Below are 22,897 nucleotides of genomic sequence, written 5' to 3'. Positions count from 1 at the left end.
TAGAGCTCTTCTGGTCAGTGAGCTCAGATCCACACCCAGTCAGAATGCTCCTCAGTCCCCCAACTCCCCCAGCCTCAGACAGCCCATGAGATATGTCTGAGGAACACTGCATAAAAACCAGGAATGAACTCTTTCATGTTTATGCTGACTCCAAAAGTCTAGGATTTCATGAATTTTATGTCCCATAGCATATGTCATTAGAGAAATGCAAATGAAAACTTCAATGAAATACCACTACACACCTATCAAAATAATTTTTTAAAAAAAAACAACTAATAATACCAAGTGTTGCTGAGTATTTGGAGCAACTGGAACTCTCATATATTGCCAGTGGGAATGCAAAATAGTACAACCACTTTGGAAAACGGTTTGGCAGTTTCTTGTAAAGGTAAACATACACTTATGTACAACTAGCAACTCCATTTCTAGGTACTCACCCAAATGAAATGAAAACCTGTATGCAAATATCTTTTACAGCTTTATTCGTAACTGCCAAAAATAGAATTAACTCAAATATCCATCAACTGGTTAACAGATAAACAAACTGTGATCTATCCATAAAATGGAATAATACTCAGTAATGAAAAGGAACGAACTGCTGATACATGCAGTAACATGAAGGAATCTCAAAACCATTATGCTTACACTGAAAACTACAAAACATTGTTTTAAAAAATCTAAATAAATTGAAAGACATTCTATGTCCATATATTAGAAGACTTAATATTGTTAAGGGGATCGCAGCACTCCCCAAACTGATCTACAGATTCAGTGCAATTCTTATCAAAATTCCACCCGGACTTTTTGCATAAATTGATAAGAAAATCCTAAAATTCATATAGAAATGCAATGGACTAAGAATAGTCAAAATGATCTTTTTTTTTTTTTTTTTTGGCTCCGTTGGGTCTTAGTTGCAGCACATGGGATCTTCGTCACGGCATGTGGGATCTTTCCTTCCACCAGGCTTCTCTCTAGTTGTTGCGTGCACGTTTTCTCTCTCTAGTTGTGGTGCATGGGCTCCAGAGCGCGTGGGCTCTGTAATTTGCAGCACGCGGGCTCTTTAGTTGAGGTACGCAGGCTCAGTAGTTGTGGCATGGGGGCTTAGTTGCCCCATGGCATGTGGAATCTTAGTTCCCCGACCAGGGAATGAACCCACATCCCCTGCACTGGAAGGCGGATTCTTTACCACTGGACCACCAGGGAAGTCCCAAAAATGATCTTTTAAAAGAACAAAGTTGGGGCCTTCCCTGGTGGCGCAGTGGTTAAGAATCCGCCTGCCAATGCAGCAGATACAGGCTCGAGCCCTGGTCCGGGAATACCCCACATGCCACAGAGCAACTAAGCCTGTGCGGCACAATTACTGAGCCTGCACTCTAGAGTCCACGTGCCACAACTACTGAAGCCCACGTGCCTAGAGCCCGTGCTCCCAACAAGAGAAGCCATCGCAATGAGAAGCCTGCGCAACACAAAGAAGAGTAGCCCCCGCTTGCCGCAACCAGAGAAAAGCCCGCATGCAGCAACGAAGACCCAACACAGCCAAAAATAAAGCAAATAAAATAAAATAAATTAATTTTAAAAAAAAGAACAAAGTTGGAGGATTCACTTCCCGATTTCAAAACTTACCACAAAGCTGAAGTAACCCAGACAGTGGTGTGGTACTGGCATATAGATAGATCAGTGGAATAGAAGAATCCGGAAATAAACACATACGTTTATGGTCAATTGAGCCTCAACCAAAAGGACCAAGATAATTTGATGGGGAAGAATAGTCTTTCCAACCAAAGCTGCTCGACAACTGGGTGTCAACATGTAAAAGTATAAATTTAGATCCCTATCTCATATCACACACAAAAATTACCTCAAAGTGAACCACAGACCCAAATGTAGCAGTTGACACCACAAAACTCTTAGAAGAAAATACAGGAAATTTTTCTGGGGTTACATCAGTGATTTCTTACATATGACACCCAAAGCACAAGCAATAAAAAAGACTGATAAGTTGGACTTCATCAAAATTAAAATCTTTTGTGATTCAAAAGATATCATCAAGAAAATGAAAAGACAACTCATAGAATAGGAGAAAATATCTGTAAGTCATCTGTCTGATAAAAGACCTGCATCCAGAATATATAATGAACTATTACAACTCAATAATAAGGACAAGCCATTTTAAAAATGGGCAAAAGTGGTGAATAGATGTTCCTCAAAAAAGATATACAAATGGCTAATAAGCTCATGAAAAGATACTCAGCATCTTTAGTCATCAGGGAGGTGCAAATTAAAACCACAATGAGATCCTACTTCACACTCATAGAATGGCTATAATCAAAAAGACAACAGTGCAGATTGGAGAGGATGTCATGAAATTGGAGCTCTCATGCAGTCACTTTGAAAAACTGTTTGGCAATTCCTCAAACGTTAAACATCAAGTTACAATAGAACACAGCAATTTCACTCCTAGGTATCTATCCAAGAGAAATAAAAACATATTTCCACACAGGAACTTGTATACAAATGTTCATAGCATATCCAAGAGAAATGAAAACATATCCACACAAAAACTTGTACATAAATGATCATAGCATTATTTTTAAAAACCAGAAAGTGGAACAATGCAAATTTCCATCAACTGATGAATGGAAAAACAAAATGTGATATGTCCATACAATGGGAAACTATTTGGCAATAAAAAAGAAGTACTAATACAAGTTACTACTTGGATGAGCCTCAAAAACATTATGCCAAGTGAAAGTTACAAAAGACTATATATAGTGTGATACCATTTATTTGAAATGTCCAGAATAGGCAAATCTATAGACAGAAAGTAGATTAGAGTTTGCCTAGGGCAGAGAGTTGGGAGGAGGGAGACTGGAAATAGGGTACTGCTAATGGGTACAAGGTTTATTTTGGAAGTTATATCAGTGTTCTAAAATTGGATTATGCTGATGACTGCACAACTCTGTAAAAATACTAAAAACTTTTGAATTGTACACCTTAAACAGATTAACTTTATGATATATAATTTGCATCTCAAAAAAGCATTATGCTAAGTGAAAGAAACCAGATTCAAAAGATTACATATTGTATGATTCTATTTATATGACATTGTGGAAGAGGCAAAACCATTAGGACAGAAACCAGATTAGTAGCTGACAGAGATCCAGGGAAGGGGGAAGAGACTGACCACAAAAGGGCACAAGGTTCGAATTATAGGGGTCCCAGAAGAAGAAGAGAAAAAGAAAGGGAATGAGAAAATATTTGAAGGATTATAGTTGAAAACTTCCCTAACATGGGAAAGGAAATAGTTAATCAAGTCCAGGAAACACAGAGAGTCCCATACAAGATAAATCCAAGGAGAAACACGCCAAGACACATATTAATCAAACTATCAAAAATTAAATACAAAGAAAACATATTAAAACCAGCAAGGGAAAAACAACAAATAACACACAAGGGAATACCCATAAGGTTAACAGCTGATCTGTCAGCAGAAACTCTGCAAGCCAGAAGGGAGTGGCAGGACATATTTAAAGTGATGAAGGAGAAAAACCTACAACCAAGATTACTCTACCCAGCAAGGATCTCATTCAGATTTGATGGAGAAATTAAAACGTTTACAGACAAGCAAAAGCTGAGAGAGTTCAGCACCACCAAACCAGCTTTACAACAAATGTTAAGGATCATCTCTAGGCAAGAAACACAAGAGAAGGAAAAGACCTACAATAACAAACCCAAAACAATCAAGAAAATGGGAATTAAAAAAAAAGAAAGAAAGAAAATGGGAATAGGAACATACATATCAATAATTACCTTAAATGTAAGTGGATTAAATGCTCCCACCAAAAGACACAGACTGGCTGAATGTATACAAAAACAAGATCCATATATATGCTATCTACAAGAGACCCACTTCCAACCTAGAGACACATACAGACTGAAAGTGAGGGGATGGAAAAAGATATTGCATGCAAATGGAAATCAAAAGAAAGATGGAGTAGTAATTCTCATATCAGACAAAATAGACTTTAAAATCAAGACTATTAGAAGAGACAAAGAAGGACACTACATAATGATCAAGGGATCGATCCAAGAAGAAGATATAACAATTGTAAATATTTATGCACCCAATATAGGAGCACCACAATACATAAGGCAAATACTAACAGCCATAAAAGGGGAAATTGACAGTAACACAATCATAGTAGGGGACTTTAACACCCCACTTTCACCAATGGACAGATCATCCAAAATGAAAATAAATAAGGAAACACAAGCTTTAAATGATACATTAAACAAGATGGACTTAATTGATATTTGTAGGACATTCCATCCAAAAACAACAGAATACACATTTTTCTCAAGTGCTCATGGAACATTCTCCAGGATAGATCATATCTTGGGTCACAAATCAAGCCTTGGTAAATTGAAGAAAACTGAAATTGTATCAAGTATCTTTTCTGACCACAATGCTATGAGACTAGATATCAATTACAGGAAAAGATCTGTAAAAAGTACAAACACATGGAGGCTAAACAATACACTACTTAATAACGAAGTGATCACTGAAGAAATCAAAGAGGAAATAAAAAAATACCTAGAAACAAATGACAATGGAGACATGACAACCCAAAACCTATGGGATGCAGCAAAAGCAGTTCTAAGAGGGAAATTTATAGCAATACAATCCTACCTTAAGAAATAGGAAACATCTCGAATAAACAACCTAACCTTCCACCTAAAGCAATTAGAGAAAGAAGAACAAAAAACCCAAAAGTTAGCAGAAGGAAAGAAATCATAAAGATCAGATCAGAAATAAATGAAAAGAAATGAAGGAAATGATAGCAAATATCAATAAAACTAAAAGCTGGTTCCTTGAGAAGATAAACAAAATTAATAAACCATTAGCCAGACTCATCAAGAAAAAAAGGGAGAAGACTCAAATCAATAGAATTAGAAGTGAAAAAGGAGAGGTAACAACTGACACTGCAGAAATACAAAGGATCATGAGAGATTACTACAAGCTACTCTATGCCAATAAAATGGACAACCTGGAAAAAATGGACAAATTCTTGCAAATGCACAACCTGCCGAAGCTGAACCAGGAAGAAATAGAAAATACGAACAGATCAGTCACAAGCACTGAAATTGAGACTGTGATTAAAAATCTTCCAACAAACAAAAGCCCAGGACCAGATGGCTTCACAGCCTAATTCTATCAAACATTTAAAGAAGAGCTAACACCTATCCTTCTCAAACTCTTCCAAAATATAGCAGAGGGAGGAACACTCCCAAACTCATTCTATGAGGCCATCATCACCCTGATACCAAAACTAGACAAAGATGTCACAAAGAAAGAAAACTACAGGACAATATCGCCGATGAACATAGATGCAAAAATCCTCAACAAAATACTAGCAAATGCTATCAAACTACCATTGGCATTTTTCACAGAACTAAAACAAAAAATTTCACAATTTGCATGGAAACACAAAAGGCCCCAAAGACCAAAGCAATCTTGAGAAAGAAAAATAGAGCTGGAGGAATCAGGCTCCCTGACTTCAGACTATACTACCAAGTTACAGTAATCAAGACCGTATGGTACTGGCACAAAAACAGAAATATAGATCAATGGAAAAGGATAAAAAGCCCAGAGATAAACCCACGTACATATGGTCACCTTATCTTTGAGAAAGGAGGCAGGAATGTACAGTGGAGAAAGGACAGCCTCTTCAATAAGTGGTGTTGGGAAAACTGGACAGCTACATGTAAAAGTATGAGATTAGAACACTCCCTAATACCATACACAAAAATAAACTCAAAACGGATTGAAGACCTAAATGTAAGGCCAGAAACTATCAAACTCTTAGAGGAAAACATAGGCAGCACACTCTGTGACATAAATCACAGCAAGATCCTTTTTGACCCAACTCCTAGAGAAATGGAAATAAAAACAAATGGGACCTAATGAAACTTCAAAGCTTCTGCACAGCAAAGGAAACCATAAACAAGACCAAAAGACAACCATCAGATTGGGAGAAAATATTTGCAAATGAAGCAACTGACAAAGGATTAATCTCCAAAATTTACAAGCAGTTCATGCAGCTCAATGTCAAAAAAAACAAACAACCCAATCCAAAAATAGGCAGAAGACCTAAATAGACATTTCTCCAAAGAAGATATACAGATTGCCAACAAATACATGAAAGGATGCTCAACATCAGTAATCATTAGAGAAATGCAAATCAAAACTACAATGAGATATCATCTCACACCGGTCAGAATGGCCATCATCAAGAAATCTAGAAACAATAAATGCTGGAGAGGGTGTGGAGAAATTGGAACACTCTTGCACTGTTGGTGGGAATGTAAATTGATACAGCCACTATGGAGAACAGTATGAAGGTTCCTTAAAAAACTACAAATAGAACTACCATACGACCCAGCAATCCCACTACTGGCCATATACCCTGAGAAAACCATAATTCAAAGAGAGTCATGTACCAAAATGTTCATTGCAGCTCTATTTACAATAGCCAGGAGATGGAAGCAACCTAAGTGTCCATCATCGGATGAATGGATAAAGAAGATGTGGCACATATATACAATGGAATGTTACTCAGCCATAAAAAGAAACAAAATTGAGTTATTTGTAGTGAGGTGGATGGACCTAGAGTCTGTCATACAGAGTGAAGTAAGTCAGAAAGAGAAAAACAAATACCGTATGCTAACACATATATATGGAATCTAAGAAAAAAAGAGAAAAAAGGTCATGAAGAATCTAGGGGTACAACGGGAATAAAGACACAGACTTACTAGAGCATGGACTTAAGGATATGGGGAGGGGGAAGGGTAAGCTGTGACAACGTGAGAGAGTGGCATGGACATATATACACTACCAAACATAAAATAGAAGCTAGTGGGAAGCAGCCACATAGCACAGGGAGATCAGCTAGGTGGTTTGTGACCACCTAGAGGGGTGGGATAGGGAGGGTGGGAGGGAGGGAGATGCAAGAGGGAAGAGATATGGGAACATAGGTATATGTATAACTGATTCACTTTGTTATAAAGCAGAAACTAACACACCATTGTAAAGCAATTATACTCCAATAGAGATGTTTTTTAAAAAAAAGGCACAAGGGAAATGTATGAGTTGGTGGAAATATTCTACACATGTTGGTTATACAACTTGTATATATTTGTCAAAATTCAAAGAACTGTACACCAATAAAAGAGTGAATTTTTACTCTATGTAAATCAAGTACTGACTTTTAAAAAAGGCAAGTTTACATTATAGAAAATGCAGAAAACAATATTTGGAAACTTGAGAGCAAAAAAATAGTGGAAACCTTTAAAATACATTCCATAGCATATGTGGAGTATGCCTCCTGTTGATGTCATCAAGATAATACTGTCTATGATAGAGTGATATATGAGGACTATGCCAGAACCCCCCTTAAAATTTGAGATCAAAGTTTTTAAAAAGGCCTCCCTCTGAAAGACAGACAAAATTAAAGAAAGTTCTCTGGCCAAGTCCACTAACTTAGGGGGGAAAATGGCATTTCAAGTAGAGTCCTGAGAAACACCTAAGCCTAATCAAAGTAAACAGAGTATCCTCTAGACTGGATATAACTTTAAAAAAAAAAAAGAAAATTTGAAGATGTATTATTAACATATGTACATGTTAATGTATAATCTGCATGAAGTGGGGGAGGGCTAAGGAGAAGACTTTATCAGCATTTAGTAAGTACTTCTCAAGGGAGATAGAAAAACTGATTCTGGTAGATACATCATTACTAGAACTCTAGTATGGAGCAGAGATAATTTATAAGGCTTTTACACAACCTAGAAGAATATCCCTCAAAACCATTTGATTTTCTTTGCCTTCCAAAAAAGCTTTTAATTTGGTTTTCCAAAGTCTCTGATGCTAAAAGAAGTGCCTACAATGACAGAAACTAGTATTCAGTACCCTACTATATAATTAACAGATTCTGGATTACAAAAAAAAAAAATTCTTATGACTTTGATTAGCATGAGTCAATCCCCCAGAATCTAATGTGTTGAATGAGTAGATAAAACCATATTTTGTGTTCTGCAAAACCTAGGGCCAGATAATAGACTGAAGCAGTCACCAACCTCTTTTTTGACATCTTTCTTTAAAAGGAATATTTGCATTTATAAAGAATATCCTTCACAGAGGGAGCACAAAGAAAAACACTACTGAGCCATGGACAAATGTCTGTGCTAAAAGAGACTTGAGGGGTCTTCTATTTGAGCCTCCTCATTTTGCAGATGAGAGGTTAAGTTGCATCTTAAAGCTTAAGTTACCTGCTCAAGGCCTCAAAGTTAACCATTCAGAGTCAGGCATTTAACACAGGTCTCCTAACCCCCCAACATCAGTGTTTTCCCCATTGGACTATACTGCCTGCTTCATCACACAGCAGTGTGTAAGAACAACTCTGAGGCCAGAGACCCATGTTCAAATCCCAGCTCCCACACTGACTAGCTGTGTAACATTGGGGGAGCTATTTAACATCTCTAAGCCTTATTGTACTCACCTGTAACTAGGGGCAATAATATTTTCTATTAAATAGGTAGGATTAAATGAAAGAATGCATATAAAGTGCTTATCACAGAGCCCAGAAACACAGTTAAGTACTCAATAAATTTTTAAATGGATCAATTAACACATATTACAATTAAGATACATAATATGGTCATTACATAACTCTAACACATAAGAATGGCACCATGTTATGATATGCATAATTTGTCAGTAGATTCATTTTAATTGTAATTAATTATGTCAGGGAAACATTATAAGGAGAGGAACAGAAAATCATAGAAAAAAAGGATGCAAAAAAGACTACTGAGATATTTCTAAACCCTTAATTTATCTTATTAGAATATAATTGAATTTACTGTATTTTCAAGTATCATATGTCAAAATGTATCTATCTACTTATAAATAATCCTACATAATTTTGTAAAGTAACTGGATCCTAGGGGGCTTCCTTGGTGGCGCAGTGGTTGAGAGTCCGCCTGCTGATGCAGGGGACACGGGTTCATGCCCCAGTCCGGGAAGATCCCACATGCCGCAGAGCGGCTGGGCCCGTGAGCCATGACCGCTGAGCCTGTGCGTCCGGAGCCTGTGCTCCGCAACGGGAGAGGCCACAACAGTGAGAGGCCCGTGTACTGCAAAAAAAAAAAAAAAAAAAAAAAATAGTAGCTGGATCCTAATCAAGTGAGAAAACTTTCTATAGTCATTCTAAACCATAAATCCTAACTAAATAATAAACATATTTGCTCAGGAAAACTAATTTAATCACTCTTTAAAACTTTTTATTAAAATAATAGAAAAATTGTGAAGATAGTTTAAAGATGTTGCATGTGTCCTTCCCCCAGCTTCCCCCAGTGGTAACTTATATAACTACAGTACATTGTCAAAACCAAGAAATTGACGTGTGAATTGAGATAAAATTCACAACATAAGATTACCATTTTAAAGTGTACAATTCAGAGGTTTTTAGTATATTCCTAGAGTTGTGCAACCATCACCACTAAATCACCACCTTTTGAAGTCACCATAACATATCTCTAAAGACCAGAAAATCTGATATGTTCATTTTTTAAATAAATTTATTTGTTTATTTTATTTTTGGCTGTGTTGGGTCTTCATTGCTGCATGCAGGCTTTCTCTAGTTGCGGCGAGCAGGGGCTACTCTTCTTTGTGATGCACGGGCTTCTCATTGTGGTGGCTTCTCTTGTTGAGGAGCACAGGCTCTAGGCCCGCAGGCTTCAGTAGTTAAAGCACGCGGGCTCGGCAGTTGTGGCTCGCGGGCTCCAGAGCACAGGCTAAGTACTTGCAGCGCATGAGCTCAGTTTCTCCACCACAGGTGGGATCTTCCCGGACCAGGGCTCACCCTCGCATCCCCTGCATTGGCAGGCGGATTCTTAACCACTGCGCCACCAGGGAAATCCCTGTTCATTTTTAAAAATCTATTTAGTTCAAGTCAGAGGTAACCTTACATTTGCATTATTAATAATCCCCTTTATCAGAGATAACATTTTCATTCATGCACATCTATTACCAACATTTGTTGGGCCCCAACATGAGACCTTACCTACTAACTGTACAAAGATATAATCTGTGCCCTTCCAACAGTTCACAGTCTAGTGAGAGGAAGACATGTAAGTGAACATTTACATTTCAATGTGGTAAGTGCTACAATAAGGCCCCCCAAGGCACTGCCTAGCAACACTGGGGAGTGAGTCTACCCTGGAATAAGGAGGTAATGAGAGGCTGATGATTCATGCAGCAGGAGGAGAAAATGCATATGGAGGATGATAGGAGACAAGGCTGGAAGGGAGGCAGCAGAGAGATGATGGAAGACCTCCTATGCCAAGCTAAAAGGCTGTAAGCCAGTAGGCAATGGGAAAAGCTTGAAGGATTTTAAAAAGAAAATGATCAGAGTTGCATTTTGGAAGCATGAGAAAGGTCAGAATTCGTTCACCACTCCGCAGGAGGGTAAAACTTAGACCTTTAGGACCCCATATCTGGCAAGCACAAATGGAGAGCCAGGGAAGGCAATGTAGGAGCTCTGCCATCACTGAGGCTAGAGTCCAAAGAGGAAAACTGAACTCGTCCAGATCCCTATCTTACCTCAGAAACACCTGAGCTCTTGTGGCCTCTTGGAAGTTCCCATCTCATCCCACATAACAGAAGAAGCCTAAGGGAGTGATGAGTGAATTCAGCTTGGTGTGCTATTGATAAGACCATGCCGGTCATTAAAATTGAAATCTCTCTCTATCAGTTGGCAAATAGCCTCTGCCCTGAGAGGCTTCTCCCTTCTGCCCTGGGACCAATCCCAACCCCACCTCCCATGATTCAGCACTAAATATTTAGTGTCTGGCGCAGCACAGGGCGCTAGACCCAACTTCAGTGCCCTCTGGCAGAGTCTTGGTCAGTGAGGTAGGTATTCACCATGACTCATTGATTGTTGAATATTTTAAACATCACCCCCACATGGGGGCCAAGCCCAGAGGCCTCCTTTAAACCATTAAGCTCTTCTATCACATTCAGCTGCAACAACAAAAAATAACAGGTTGGCCAAAAAGTTCATTTGGGTTTTTCCTTAAGATGTTACAGAAAAAACCCAAACAAACTTTTTGGCCAAACCACAGATCTTCAATGTTCTTTCATTATCCCCAACTTTCTTCTCCAGATCCTCCCTCCAAATTCTGACCAGGTATTTCTGCTTAAGGCTCATCTTGCTCTATCCCGACTGTTTCTCTGGTTTTAATCTTTTGTTTCTTCCTTTAGTCGACTATTTTAACTCTCCATCCAGTTTCACTGATTTTAGCTGTCCAGAGTAAAGACTTTCCTGGTCATGGGCAGCCCTACCATGTCCACCCATTCCCTAAGAACCAGACCTGAAGTCACAGTAGACATAGAGTCTCATTAGGTCTATTAATCCATTAAGTATAAAAAAACTGCAAAAAAGTTAATAGAAAACTCTAAACATATAATACTCAGCCCAGCCTCAAGATACCATTTTATACAATACAGACTTTCATTTGTTTGTATTGTCTCAAATTCCAATTAACTAAAATATACAACACTTTTGTGTTAAATAATGAAATTAAAGGATATGGATCACATTATGCCTCAGTGTATATATACATATGCTATGATTATATCTTTTTTTAACACTTCCCCCCACCAACAGAAGGTGTGGCCACCACACAAAGAATCTGACCATAAGCAAAGGTATAACTTGGCAGTGATGCCAATTAGAAGCGGTGATAAGAGACTGTATTAAATGAATGGCCCAAAGTATAAATCAGCATAAAACAGAGGACATAATAAGAGATGGACAGAAGAGCTATCATGTCAGAAAAGATGGTAGGAAATAAAATTGTGGAAACCAAGAAGAGAAAGTAAAGTTTTTCTACTTCTTTTGTCATTTTCTTTTGACCAGAAGCTAAAGGTATCTTATATGAGATACATTATTAGTAGGAATAGTCCATAATATTTTATAATGACACACTGAAAGATCTAATTTGCAGCAAGACAATATAATAGCATTCTATCTGTCTCCTTAGAATAATCAGACTGTCTAGTATTCCCAAAATCAAAAATTGGAATACAGGTAATATGTGTTCTCCTTTACCATAAAAATTATTAGTAGACAATTCCTAGATGTGCTTTCTGTACTATGGGTATTCATTTAAACAAGCTTGTCTAAATTATCCAAGGTGTATTTAAAAATAAGCAAAGAAAGTGTTGATTAGCTATTCTGCTTATAAAACCTGACATTACAATAGTGAGCTCAGTAACTTATGTCCTACAGCTATACCAAGCAAACTCTCATTCACTTCTTTTTTTTAACCTACTTCACATGTACCAGAACCTGAAACTGGACAGAGATTGAAGAAGCTGCACTGTAGTACTGGAACTACCTTCTGTTTTGATCAGATTTTTATCTCTCAACAGCCAAATTTCCTGAGTGGCCTCCCAAAGAGCTGATGGGATATTCTGTTGTACAGATGAGTGTTACTACGAAATTGTAGGTTCAACATGTCTTATAACATCCCACGCATCATTGCCAGTCCATAGGTCCTCCGGACCTACAAACCTCCAATTCCGTAATAACTCCAGGGGCTTTAGATTTTTCTAGAGGCAAAAATCTGAAAGAGGGCAGGCTGGATGCCTTCTCCAGCCTCAATTATCCCCTAGAAGTACTTGAGATCCTTAGGTGAATTGATTAATTCTGCTTCCTTGTGTTGTGATCAATGTTCTTACCTGCTTGGCTCATGTTTGACAAAACGAGAATCTTAGTAGCACCTCCTCACTAGAGTATCTGGAATCCTCTGGGACTCCTGAAGCCAACTCTTCCACTTAGGTGTCCTCAGAATTAGGCTAGGACCCAGACTAGAGGCCCTTGAGTTAAATCAAGCTATAGAGAAATAAGGCTGTGCACCTGCCTAGAGGCAAAGGATAATTTGCCTGATTATGCAGTGCCTGGAGGGAGTACCAGACTGAGAAGATTCCTAATGATTTGGCTTTTTCCTACCACAAATTCAATGAAAGTGGCCAGACATTTGAGTGTGCCCTAGGGCATGCTGTTTTGAGGTACCACTATTTCTTTCAGGCCTTGGGCCTGTGGGCCTTTGCTAATTTAACTGGCTCCCATAATACCATTTCACAGAAAGCCTCCTTAAACTCGCCAACAAAATGGAGTGCTTGTATTGTCAGTCATTCCCCTATTCATCAGTCTTTAGACTATCCCTCCTTATTCTCCTCTTCCAGAGCAAAATAACCTATTAGCATTGGCATTCTGCCGAACATTGATTGCCCAAATGCCAAACAGTGCTTTCTTGGAGGTTCCCATCCCCTAAGCTCCATCCTGGCACTGTGTTGAGTGCTAAAAGTGCACCCTGTGTAGGGCTGGGAACTTTGGAGCCAGCAGGCAGCAGCTCACAGGAGAATCCAGGGAAGCACTCCTCTGTCCTCCAGAAAAGCTATTTTGGGTGGCCACTTAGGTTTGGGAATAGAGATGCTGAAAAGTGCCTTTTAGGGCTCCACGGGTTACATTTCCTAACTGTTAATGCACAATCTAGGCTACACTGTATCAGTCAAAGGATTTTCAAACAACAGCTGAATGTTGGAATTTGATACCCTCTTTTTTTGTCAGATAACTAAACTGATGCCAGACATGACGTCCCTTGAAAATAAAATTCATACTTAGTTGCTGCAGTCACAGAATTAAGATTGATATCCCAATCTACCTTTTCTTTATATGATGCCATTGCTTTGTGAAAAATCTTAATTTGTGTTACACAGTTTTGGAATTAGATTTAATTCATTGCCAGCTTTATGCATTTATTTTTAGTTTAGACTGATTCCTCTGAGCACGTCAAGAATGACTGAAATTTGCTGACAGTAATTTTTCCTAGGCAAGTAGATTTCTGTCGTTTGACTCAACTGTACCAGAGTAAGTCAAATCAACATAGTAAAGGAAAGACTAAGCATACTTGGCTTTACATTTTTAGCTTTTCTACCTAGAAGTAGCCTGCTGTTACCTTAGCCTGGAATGCCCTTTACCCATCCGCACAGCCCATTTTCTGCTTTTGGCAATCTTTCATGACCTAGTTCAAATCTCACCTCCTTTGAGAAATATTTAATTTCAAGTCCCCCACATGTGCACTGCCACAGCATATCACCTTGTCCTAGCCCTGAATTCTGTCATGTTTCATAGTTTGCTATTTACATGTTTATGATCTCACTCTAGATTGTAAGTCCTTGGACGACAGGGAGCTTTACTCCTCCTATTCCCCCAGTGCTTTAAGTTGTGAAGATTTCTTTGAAAAACAGTATACAAATATGAAATAACCATATTGTTTGTAGGTCAGGAAAGACAAAAATAAAACTAACCAATAAATATAAGAGCATCAAATTGGAATTATGAACCATCTTTAGAATCCTGCCCACTTGAAGACAGATATGCATATCTGCAAATAACTTTTTACCTTTTAAGGGTAGAGAATCAGTTAAAGCCATTCAGAAATAAATCAAAAGTCAGAAATATGAGATTCACTCTTGGCTTCTCCTTCTCCCTCATTTTTTATATCCAGCCAATCAACAATACTCATCAATGTTATCTACTAAATATCTGTGTGACCAAGTAGTAGCTATTCTCAAACCTCAGCAAGCATAAGACTCAGCTGAAAGACTTAAACTGATGAGTTCCAGGCCCCAACTTTCCAATTTGCCAGGTCTGCAGTGGGGACATGAATCTGCGTTTCTAATGAGTACCCATGTGAAACTAATGCTCCTCATCCAGGAACCACACTTTTAAACCACTGAGAAGGTTTAACCCACCCACTCTATTCTCCTTGCTTTTAACACGGTTCACAATTTCTACAAAAGGAAGAAAACCCCTGAGTTGTGACACAGTAAGATGGCTCAAATAAGGCATAAGAATAGCTAGGTTTGGTCCTGATCCTGAATGGCTTCCCCTGGTGGGCAGTGGTTGCCTAACTTGAGATGATCTTTAACATACAAGAACAAGTCCTAAAGCATTTCTGGAGTGGTCCAGAGTGCCTCTAAATACAGACCAACAGATGAGGTCATGGTAATGCAGGGAGTCAGAAGTAGAGGAGGGGGATGAAAGCTATAATCACTGTCAAAGGGGTGTTTTCTGTAGACAAGTGAATGGAGCTATTGTACACAAACTCAGTGGTTGCCAAGCATGTGGCCCAATTATTTTGCCTGTATGAGCATGGCACGGAAGGATCTCCTTAGAGGACTTGATTCACACAGTTGATGTTTACTCTGACGGTAGCAAGCAAAAGCCTAGAGAGTTTGAACCTAAGATTCCTCACAAGTTCCTACCTTCCAAATCTAGGATATGATGCAATTAAGCTGGAAAGACCACAGAGTAAAACACCATCCTTAGAAAGAGTAAATTATAATTGGTGAAAGACCAATACAGGGGCCTATCTTGTTCAAAATATTGACCACAGTAATGAGTGTCACGTGATGGCCTTGGGAGGCAAGAGGTCCATAATTTAAATCTGGGGATTATCCTCTCAGAGAAACTGCTCTCCCTAGTCTATCTTTGGCTCTACTATATGTAAAATGTTTGTAAAAGCTTCAAAAGTTCTATTGGCCACCAGGGCCTAGGGTCTTAAAGGAACAGAAGGCCTGCTTCAATGGCTAGGATAGACGTATGACAAGGTGTTTTGCTTTCTTAGGGGAAATACCATTCACTGTACAGCATAGGATGGAGATGCTTCAGTACTCTCCAAATTTCTCAGCTGCATAAGAAAACCATTCAGGTGGTTGGCTTGAGCCCCAAGGATCAAGGCCATAAAACAGAGGGGCAACAACTGCCACTGGGCCTCCTGGAGAGCAGCACCCTCCTCCCTGAGCACCATTAGGTGAGATACAGAAGCTATGAGGTTGCTGCCAATCCTCCATGATATTCACATCTCTTGTACAAGCTCTGGCTAGGCACAGCTGAGGAAGAGTGACCCACAGGAGGCTGCTCCAAGAAACAGGATCTGCAGAGTCCAACAGAATGTTACAGATGAGGCTATTAGAGAGAAGATGAATTCAACTTAAAATAGACATAGGGCTTCCCTGGTGGCACGGTGGTTAAGAATCCACCTGCCATGATTTGTGACCACTAGAGGGGTGGGATAGGGAGGGTGGGAGGGAGACGCAAGAGGGAGGGGATATGGGGATATATGTATATGTATAGCTGATTCACTTTCTTATACAGCAGAAACTAACACACCATTGTAAAGCAATTATACTCCAATAAAGATGTTAAAAAAAAAAAAAAGAATCCACCTGCCAATGCAGGGGACACGGGTTCAATCCCTGGCCCGGGAAGATCCCACATGCCGCGGAGCAACTAAGCCCGTGAGCCACAACTACTGAGGCCCGTGCGCCTAGAGCCGGTGAGCCACAACAAGAGAAGCCACCACAATAAGAAGCCCGTGCACCACAATGAAGAGTAGCCCCCGCTCACCGCAGCTAGAGAAAGCCCAAGCACAGCAATGAAGACACGACACAGCCAAAAATAAAAACAAATAAATAAATAAATTTATTTTAAAAAATAATAAAATAAAATAGACATAATTAGAAACAGATTGGGAAGCATGGTTCACTTCCTGTCCAGACAACAGGTTAGAAAATGAGGCTGTGAGGAGGTTGCTTTATGTAGTACTGACTTGGAGCAAAGGAGTGCAGGAGGGTTCTGTGGCTGTGTCGTGAACCGTATGCTCAATACCCTAATTCTGCCAGACCTCTAACGCTCCATGAAGCACTGTACTACACAGTATTCATTTGCTGTAAGCCTTCTAAACCTGCAGAGATGGGGGAAGTGAGGGCACCTGAAAGGCTTGAAATCCTAACAGACAAAGGAAAAAAATCATAGGAGCTGTGGGCTGAAGCTCCACTAATTCAACAAAGGATAACTGCAAAAAGTTAGCAGGTTTCATAAACCACATTTACATACTGTACTTCTCACCAGAGAGAGGGGCTACCCAGCAAAATGGTTTGAAATGGGATGGGATGAAACTACAAAAAGGGTTATACAATTGTTAGAAAATGTTTATTGTTTTCAGGCAGAAGAAATTTTAAAGTGTTGTAGTTAACACAGCAATCATGTAGCACAAACGAATCAGAAAAAGTATTTACTGAACTATGTAAGGCACTGAACTAGGTGTTGTAATTCTTAGGGTTTAAGATTTATAGCTTCCTCTTACTCTCTCCTTTATAAATTCTAAAGTATAATTTATCAGAAAATAAAGTTCTTAAAATAATCCAAAATATTTTAATATAGTAACTATTATATCATTGGTAAATTGCCTCTAAAGCTAATGCCTTGCTACTTATTTTGGATTACACATTTTAAGAATTATACATAAACCACTACAAACATACGAAAAATGACTGTTTTTTGCCTTCAGGTCGTCTGATTTTATTTTGGCAAACATTCCTTTTTTAAAATATGATATTAATATCACAGACATGATACACAAGTCTCTGGACAACGTATAAACAGAGGACTCAAAATCACATGCTCTGTACACTATGTTGAATTGCCTCATCTAGCATATTCATTCCAAGCATTTAACAGAATGCAAATTCATACAAATACCCTTGAGTAAAATCTGCTGTAGTGACTGCATCTAGGTTTCTCTTGGATGCCAATGACACTAGTTAAACAGGACTTCTTCAAGAAGAAAAAGAATGAAAGCATAAATACACATCTAGAATTTACCTTCTGTACTGAAAAGACTGATTTGCATTAGTTTTATACAATAAATGTTTTAATATACAAATTAAGAAACAGAATACAAGTGCTTTTAGGATCCTAGAAGGCTAATTTTGGAACTTAGTTTTAAGAATTAGATTCTAACTGACTTGCTATTGTAACAGAGATCCTGAGACAGCATAATTACTTTTTAAAATAAAGTTTTTAAAAACCAATATTCATGAAAATACAACAGCCTTGTGTTGTTCTCTATGAATAAAATTATCCTAATTCTCTAAGTACATCCTTTTTGCATTAATGAAACGAAGGATTCCACTTACCAAGAAGCAGAAGTTCTTAGAAAAGACAAATCACGGTCCAAGCAATAAATTCCTCTCTAAAGCCAAAGACTTGGTAGAATAGAAGAAAAGCAAACCTGAACTCTTGATTTTAAAGAAGAGTTCTAATAAAGATTTCAGTTATGCCAGTCTTGAATTTCACAATTTTACTGAAATTAATCAGAAATCATTTTACGGGGACTTACAGCTTAAGTTAAATTATTTTTCTAAAAAAGTAAAACATTTCTCAATTCTATTTCTGAACTGAATAGAATAAGGCACAATGTAAGTACAGTATATTAGTCTATTTAAATGTTCCTTATTATTTGTAGTGATATCTCCAAATAACTTTCTCTTTACTGTGAAATAAGTATTAAATTTCCATTTTATAAATGAGGAAATTAAGGTACAGACAGGTGAAGTAACTTAAGGAGTCAGAATGGATAGAGGGAATAAAGATGGGATTTAAAGACAAAGGGGCTGGGGTTTAAATACAGTACAGCCACCTACTAGCTTTGAGCAAGTTCCTTCATCTGGGACTATTCTTCATCTGTAAAATGAGGATAATACCACCTACCTCTCAACGGCTGATGTAAGGTATAAGCAAAGCACCTAGCACAAAGCCTAGTACATAGTTAGCCATTCAACAAATATAAGCTCTCCCACCAATCTACAATCCCATTTTCTTTAGCTGGTACAATGGGTATAAAATCAATCCATAACACTGATGTGAGGTAAATGAGATAATAATACAGGCGAAGTGCCTGGCAGGTGCAAGGATCAATACATTTGTTCTCTCCCTCAATACTCTCTCCCTTACTCCATGTCCCACAGTTACTAAATGGCTGAGCCACAATCAAATCCACATCTTGGTTCCACTTAGAACTGCCTCTGCACACACATTTCATTTATGGTTGTACCTTATTTAACTGCAAAAACTAATCTAACCTAGCTGCTTAATCAGTTGTTATTTTAATGTGTTCCCAGTAAAATCAAATTCATTTCTAGGGTAGCTTTACTTTTCAGCAATAACCCCAAAAAATTGATTAATATTCTGACTTGGCAATATATATTTTTCAATACATATTTCTACTGGCATTTCTGGAATATATTCTTAATATTTTATAAGCTGTTATAACCTGAAAGATAGTTAAAAATCTATTCTTTAGATATTACATGCCTAAGCACCTAAATGACTCCATTCGGAGAGTTCAAAGATAGTAGCTAACCTTTTCATTTTTCCTGTTTTCTCCCAAATAAAATAACAAAGTAAGATAGTAAATGTGGTAAGTAAATAAATATGTGCTTAAATGAAACAGATGTGTGAAAAATATGGACCAGATCTGAATTTATGAGGCAATGACCTTCAAAACTGGCAGGGAGCTGTTAAAAATGTTCTTCACAGGGGAGCAATTATACTACAACCCTCCTATGTATACTTTCATTTCTCATGGTCTACAACTACATTCGCATATCAGAAAGAATAAAAGAATAGTCTGGTAACTGTGGCAACCTTCATTGAGAAGATATAAGGCATTTTCATTACCTTAATAATCACATCCTAAATGCCAGATCAGTATAACTACTGCAATATGAAAGACCAACACTTTGACAGAATTTCCTACAACTGAAATTTACCAAATGTAGCTATTATGACTCTAACCCAGTGATACACTTCTGATTCTGTAATACCCTAAGTGGTCTCTGAAGATCTCAAGAAGCACTGAAATTTTCTAAAATAAATACCTTATTTAAAGAAAAATATGCCATACAATACTTTTAGGAAAAGGAGGTCAAATTATCACCAATTTTTTTTAATATACAGTACTGCAATTCCTAAATGTTGTAAATACAGCTTTAACCCAGTAAGTAGCTCACATACTGATTTAAAAGACCCTGTGCCCAGTGTCTGACAAATAAGCGCATACGTGCTCGCTCTCTCTCTCTCCCCCCTCCACCCCCCAACACACAAACACACACACACACACACACACACACAATAGAAATATACAAGTGGGAAAAGTTGCTAAGAAAAGCTCAGTCTCTAATTCTCAAAAAAAGGTGTATGCACAAAATATTAACTTCACATAAAATATTGTCTTATTTTCCACATTTCCTCACATGGGTAAAAAACAAAAGCAATTCAGAATAGTAGTGCCAAAGAATGACAATATTACATATACTTTAGAATTCCTGTGTTTTTTAAATTTCATGCAAGAATCACAATGCACAATCATTAACATATCTAGATAGTGAACACTTACTACAGTATGGTCATATTACACCAAGCTTAATTTTTTTAAGTGGCCTAAATTTTTATAACATATTAAATTGTAATAATGTAAAATAAGACCAGCAGGAAAATAAATACAACCATAGTAGCATATAGCAAGCATAAATCCAATAAGTCCTGCTCAACTTAAAAATATTTTTCGCAACAGTAATAAAAACCACCCACAACTATAATACCAATAAGCCAACTGGGTTTTCCACTATCCGAGAAAAATAACTAGTTGCCTTGTTGTGATACCTTAAAACCACAAGGTTACCACTAAATGGAGAGGTGATATGAATTGTGTTTCATTTGTACTTTATATCTTGGCAGAAGTTAATGATCTGTCCCAGAAATTTTATTTCACCATATACCCCAAAAGTATCTTTAGGACTCATGAAGTCTAAATCTCACACTGCCCTTGATATGCTATTGTGTAAATGCTTTAAATTTTAAAACAAAAGAATAAAGACTTTAAAAGCTCTGCACAATGTATTCAAATGGTAAGGATGCCCACTCAATCCATGTTTCCTCCGAGCCCCCCACCAAAAAAAAAAAAAAAAAACTGTACATGACACATAAAGATACAATAGAAACAAAAAGTAGCATGGCACTCATTCAGTAAGGAAATAATACACAACATCTCTATATCATATTCAACTACAAAAATCCTTTCACTTGATGGATAGCATCTTTATGACTGCTTAATCTGTATTTAAGTGGCCTGAAAAAGAGATTTTGTTCTCTTTCCCTACCCTCATAGATCTTTGGCAGCAGTCAGCACTCATGCCCAGAGCTGGTTTTGGAGGTGGGAGAATAAGGAAAGTGGAGAGAAGGCTGACCTGAGCACGGAGTCAGCAGAGAGCATTTGCTCTCATATACTATCCAGCGTCTTTCTCACCCACCGCTATTTTCCGCTATTGAGCATTGTCAGCGAAAAAAATTAATGGGGGAGGGGGCGGGGAAAGAGACAAAGAGAGTAGGACCCCGGCCGTCAGTTTTTGTCTGCCACATCTGAGGTGAGAAGCCCTCTCGGGTTTCTTGCTGCAAAGGCAAGGGATCAGGTGAGACCCTCTGGGTCCAGCTCAATTTGCTTCTCCAGAAAGAGCAGTTTTCGGCAGTGAGCGCAGGATCCTCCTGGCTGGTGAACTAAACACCGGAGCATTGTTAATGTTTTCTACCTCTTACTTTATAAAGGAGGGAGAGGGCTGTGACCGCATTCCTGGGAAAGACTACTACTCCTGACGTGCCACATAGCGAGAGGTTGTAAAAATCCCTTCAAAAATACCAGGTTCTGAAGAAATGCTGTGCAGCCTTATCGTATTGTTGGCGTTTTTTTGTAAGTCACCGATTCGCACCAACGCCAACCCTCAAATCGCTGGGACTTGTTGCTAAATCTTTACCTCACGGCCCCCAGAATTGCCCAACTGAATAAGATTTGGGGAGCGAAAGGCCAGAGGGGGGCCTACGTCTTTAAAGCCCGGAGGGCTGGTATCCCCTTCAATAGGCCACTCTGCATGGGCTACGCGTTCAATTCTACCTTCTGAAAGCTCTGACTCACAAGTGCTGGGCCGGTGGGGGGGTGCAAATTATGACATACACCATTATCCTTCCAGCCAAAGAGATGTAAGAAAAGCCGCCAGCCGTCCTTGCCGGGCCGGAGAGTCAAAGCCTGCGCCCCCCGACGGGGCGGCCGGGGAAAGAGCCTCCCTCCCGACGCCCGAGGAAGGTGCTCCCCACACCGGCGGGCTCGAGGAGCCAGGACAGAGCGTCCTCACCTCGGGAGAGGGCAGGGGACGAGGTGGGGGTCCAGGACGCGAGGACTCGCCTCTCAGCAGCGCCGAGCTCCGAGTGCCCAGCCCCGGACTGGGGCTCAGGCTGAGGCTCCCTGCACCGGGGCCGTCCGCCGCAGCCAGGGGTGGACAAAGCGTTGGGGTCTGGAGTGACGCGCGGGCGCGGGCCAAGTTGGCCAGACTCGGGGGACGAGGGGGTCCCGCGGGCGGGGCGGCGCGGCACTGACCTGGATGGTGCAGGTGTACTCGCTGTCGTCCAGCAGCCGCACGGTGCAGCTGTACTCGCGCTCCAGGCTCCTGCTGCTGCCGCTCATCAACCTGCTCAGCATCTTCCCGCCCGCCCGCCCCCGGGAGAGACGCGGCGGCGCTGCGGACCCCGGACCAGGCGCCCCTCAGCCGGGCAGCTCCGCACCGGCCCCAAGCACCTGCACCATCACCCCAGCGCGGACGCCGCCGCTGCCTCCTGCTGACCCAGCCCCTCCTCCTTCTCCTCCTCCTTCTCCGCCACCGCCTCCCCACAGCCCAGAACAAGCGCCCGGCCCTCTTTCCTCCGCGCCCCACTGCCCGTGTCCTGCTCGTGGGGCGGGGCCTGGCCGGAGGGGCCCAATGGGGTCAGCGCGGCGGAACCGAATGGCAGACAATCGAGCCAATAGAAATAGGTCATTGCGATGATGGACAAGCTGGGGAAGCAATCACGGGAAAGCAGTCGGACCGAGCCAAGCCGGA

At 39.7% G+C, this 22,897-nt stretch overlaps 1 protein-coding gene across 5 annotated transcripts in view; it reads right to left on the bottom strand.

Annotated features, from left to right (window-relative positions):
• FRMD5 (FERM domain containing 5) overlaps positions 1 to 22,500 on the bottom strand; it is a gene marked incomplete at both ends in the record, with an annotated part of 356,038 nt that extends 333,538 nt beyond the window's left edge. For all 5 annotated transcript variants that reach the window (XM_082617375.1, XM_082617372.1, XM_082617373.1 and 2 more), the window contains one exon: positions 22,399 to 22,500. In XM_082617375.1, coding sequence (XP_082473501.1) covers positions 22,399 to 22,500 — 102 coding nt within the window. The remainder of the gene's footprint in view (positions 1 to 22,398) is intronic.
• Positions 22,501 to 22,897: the final 397 nt, after the last annotated feature.

Source organism: Mesoplodon mirus (genome assembly GCF_964341445.2).
Source record: "Mesoplodon mirus genome assembly, chromosome: 4".
Taxonomy (NCBI): domain Eukaryota; kingdom Metazoa; phylum Chordata; class Mammalia; order Artiodactyla; family Ziphiidae; genus Mesoplodon; species Mesoplodon mirus.
This window is presented reverse-complemented; position numbering and strand designations above follow the sequence as displayed.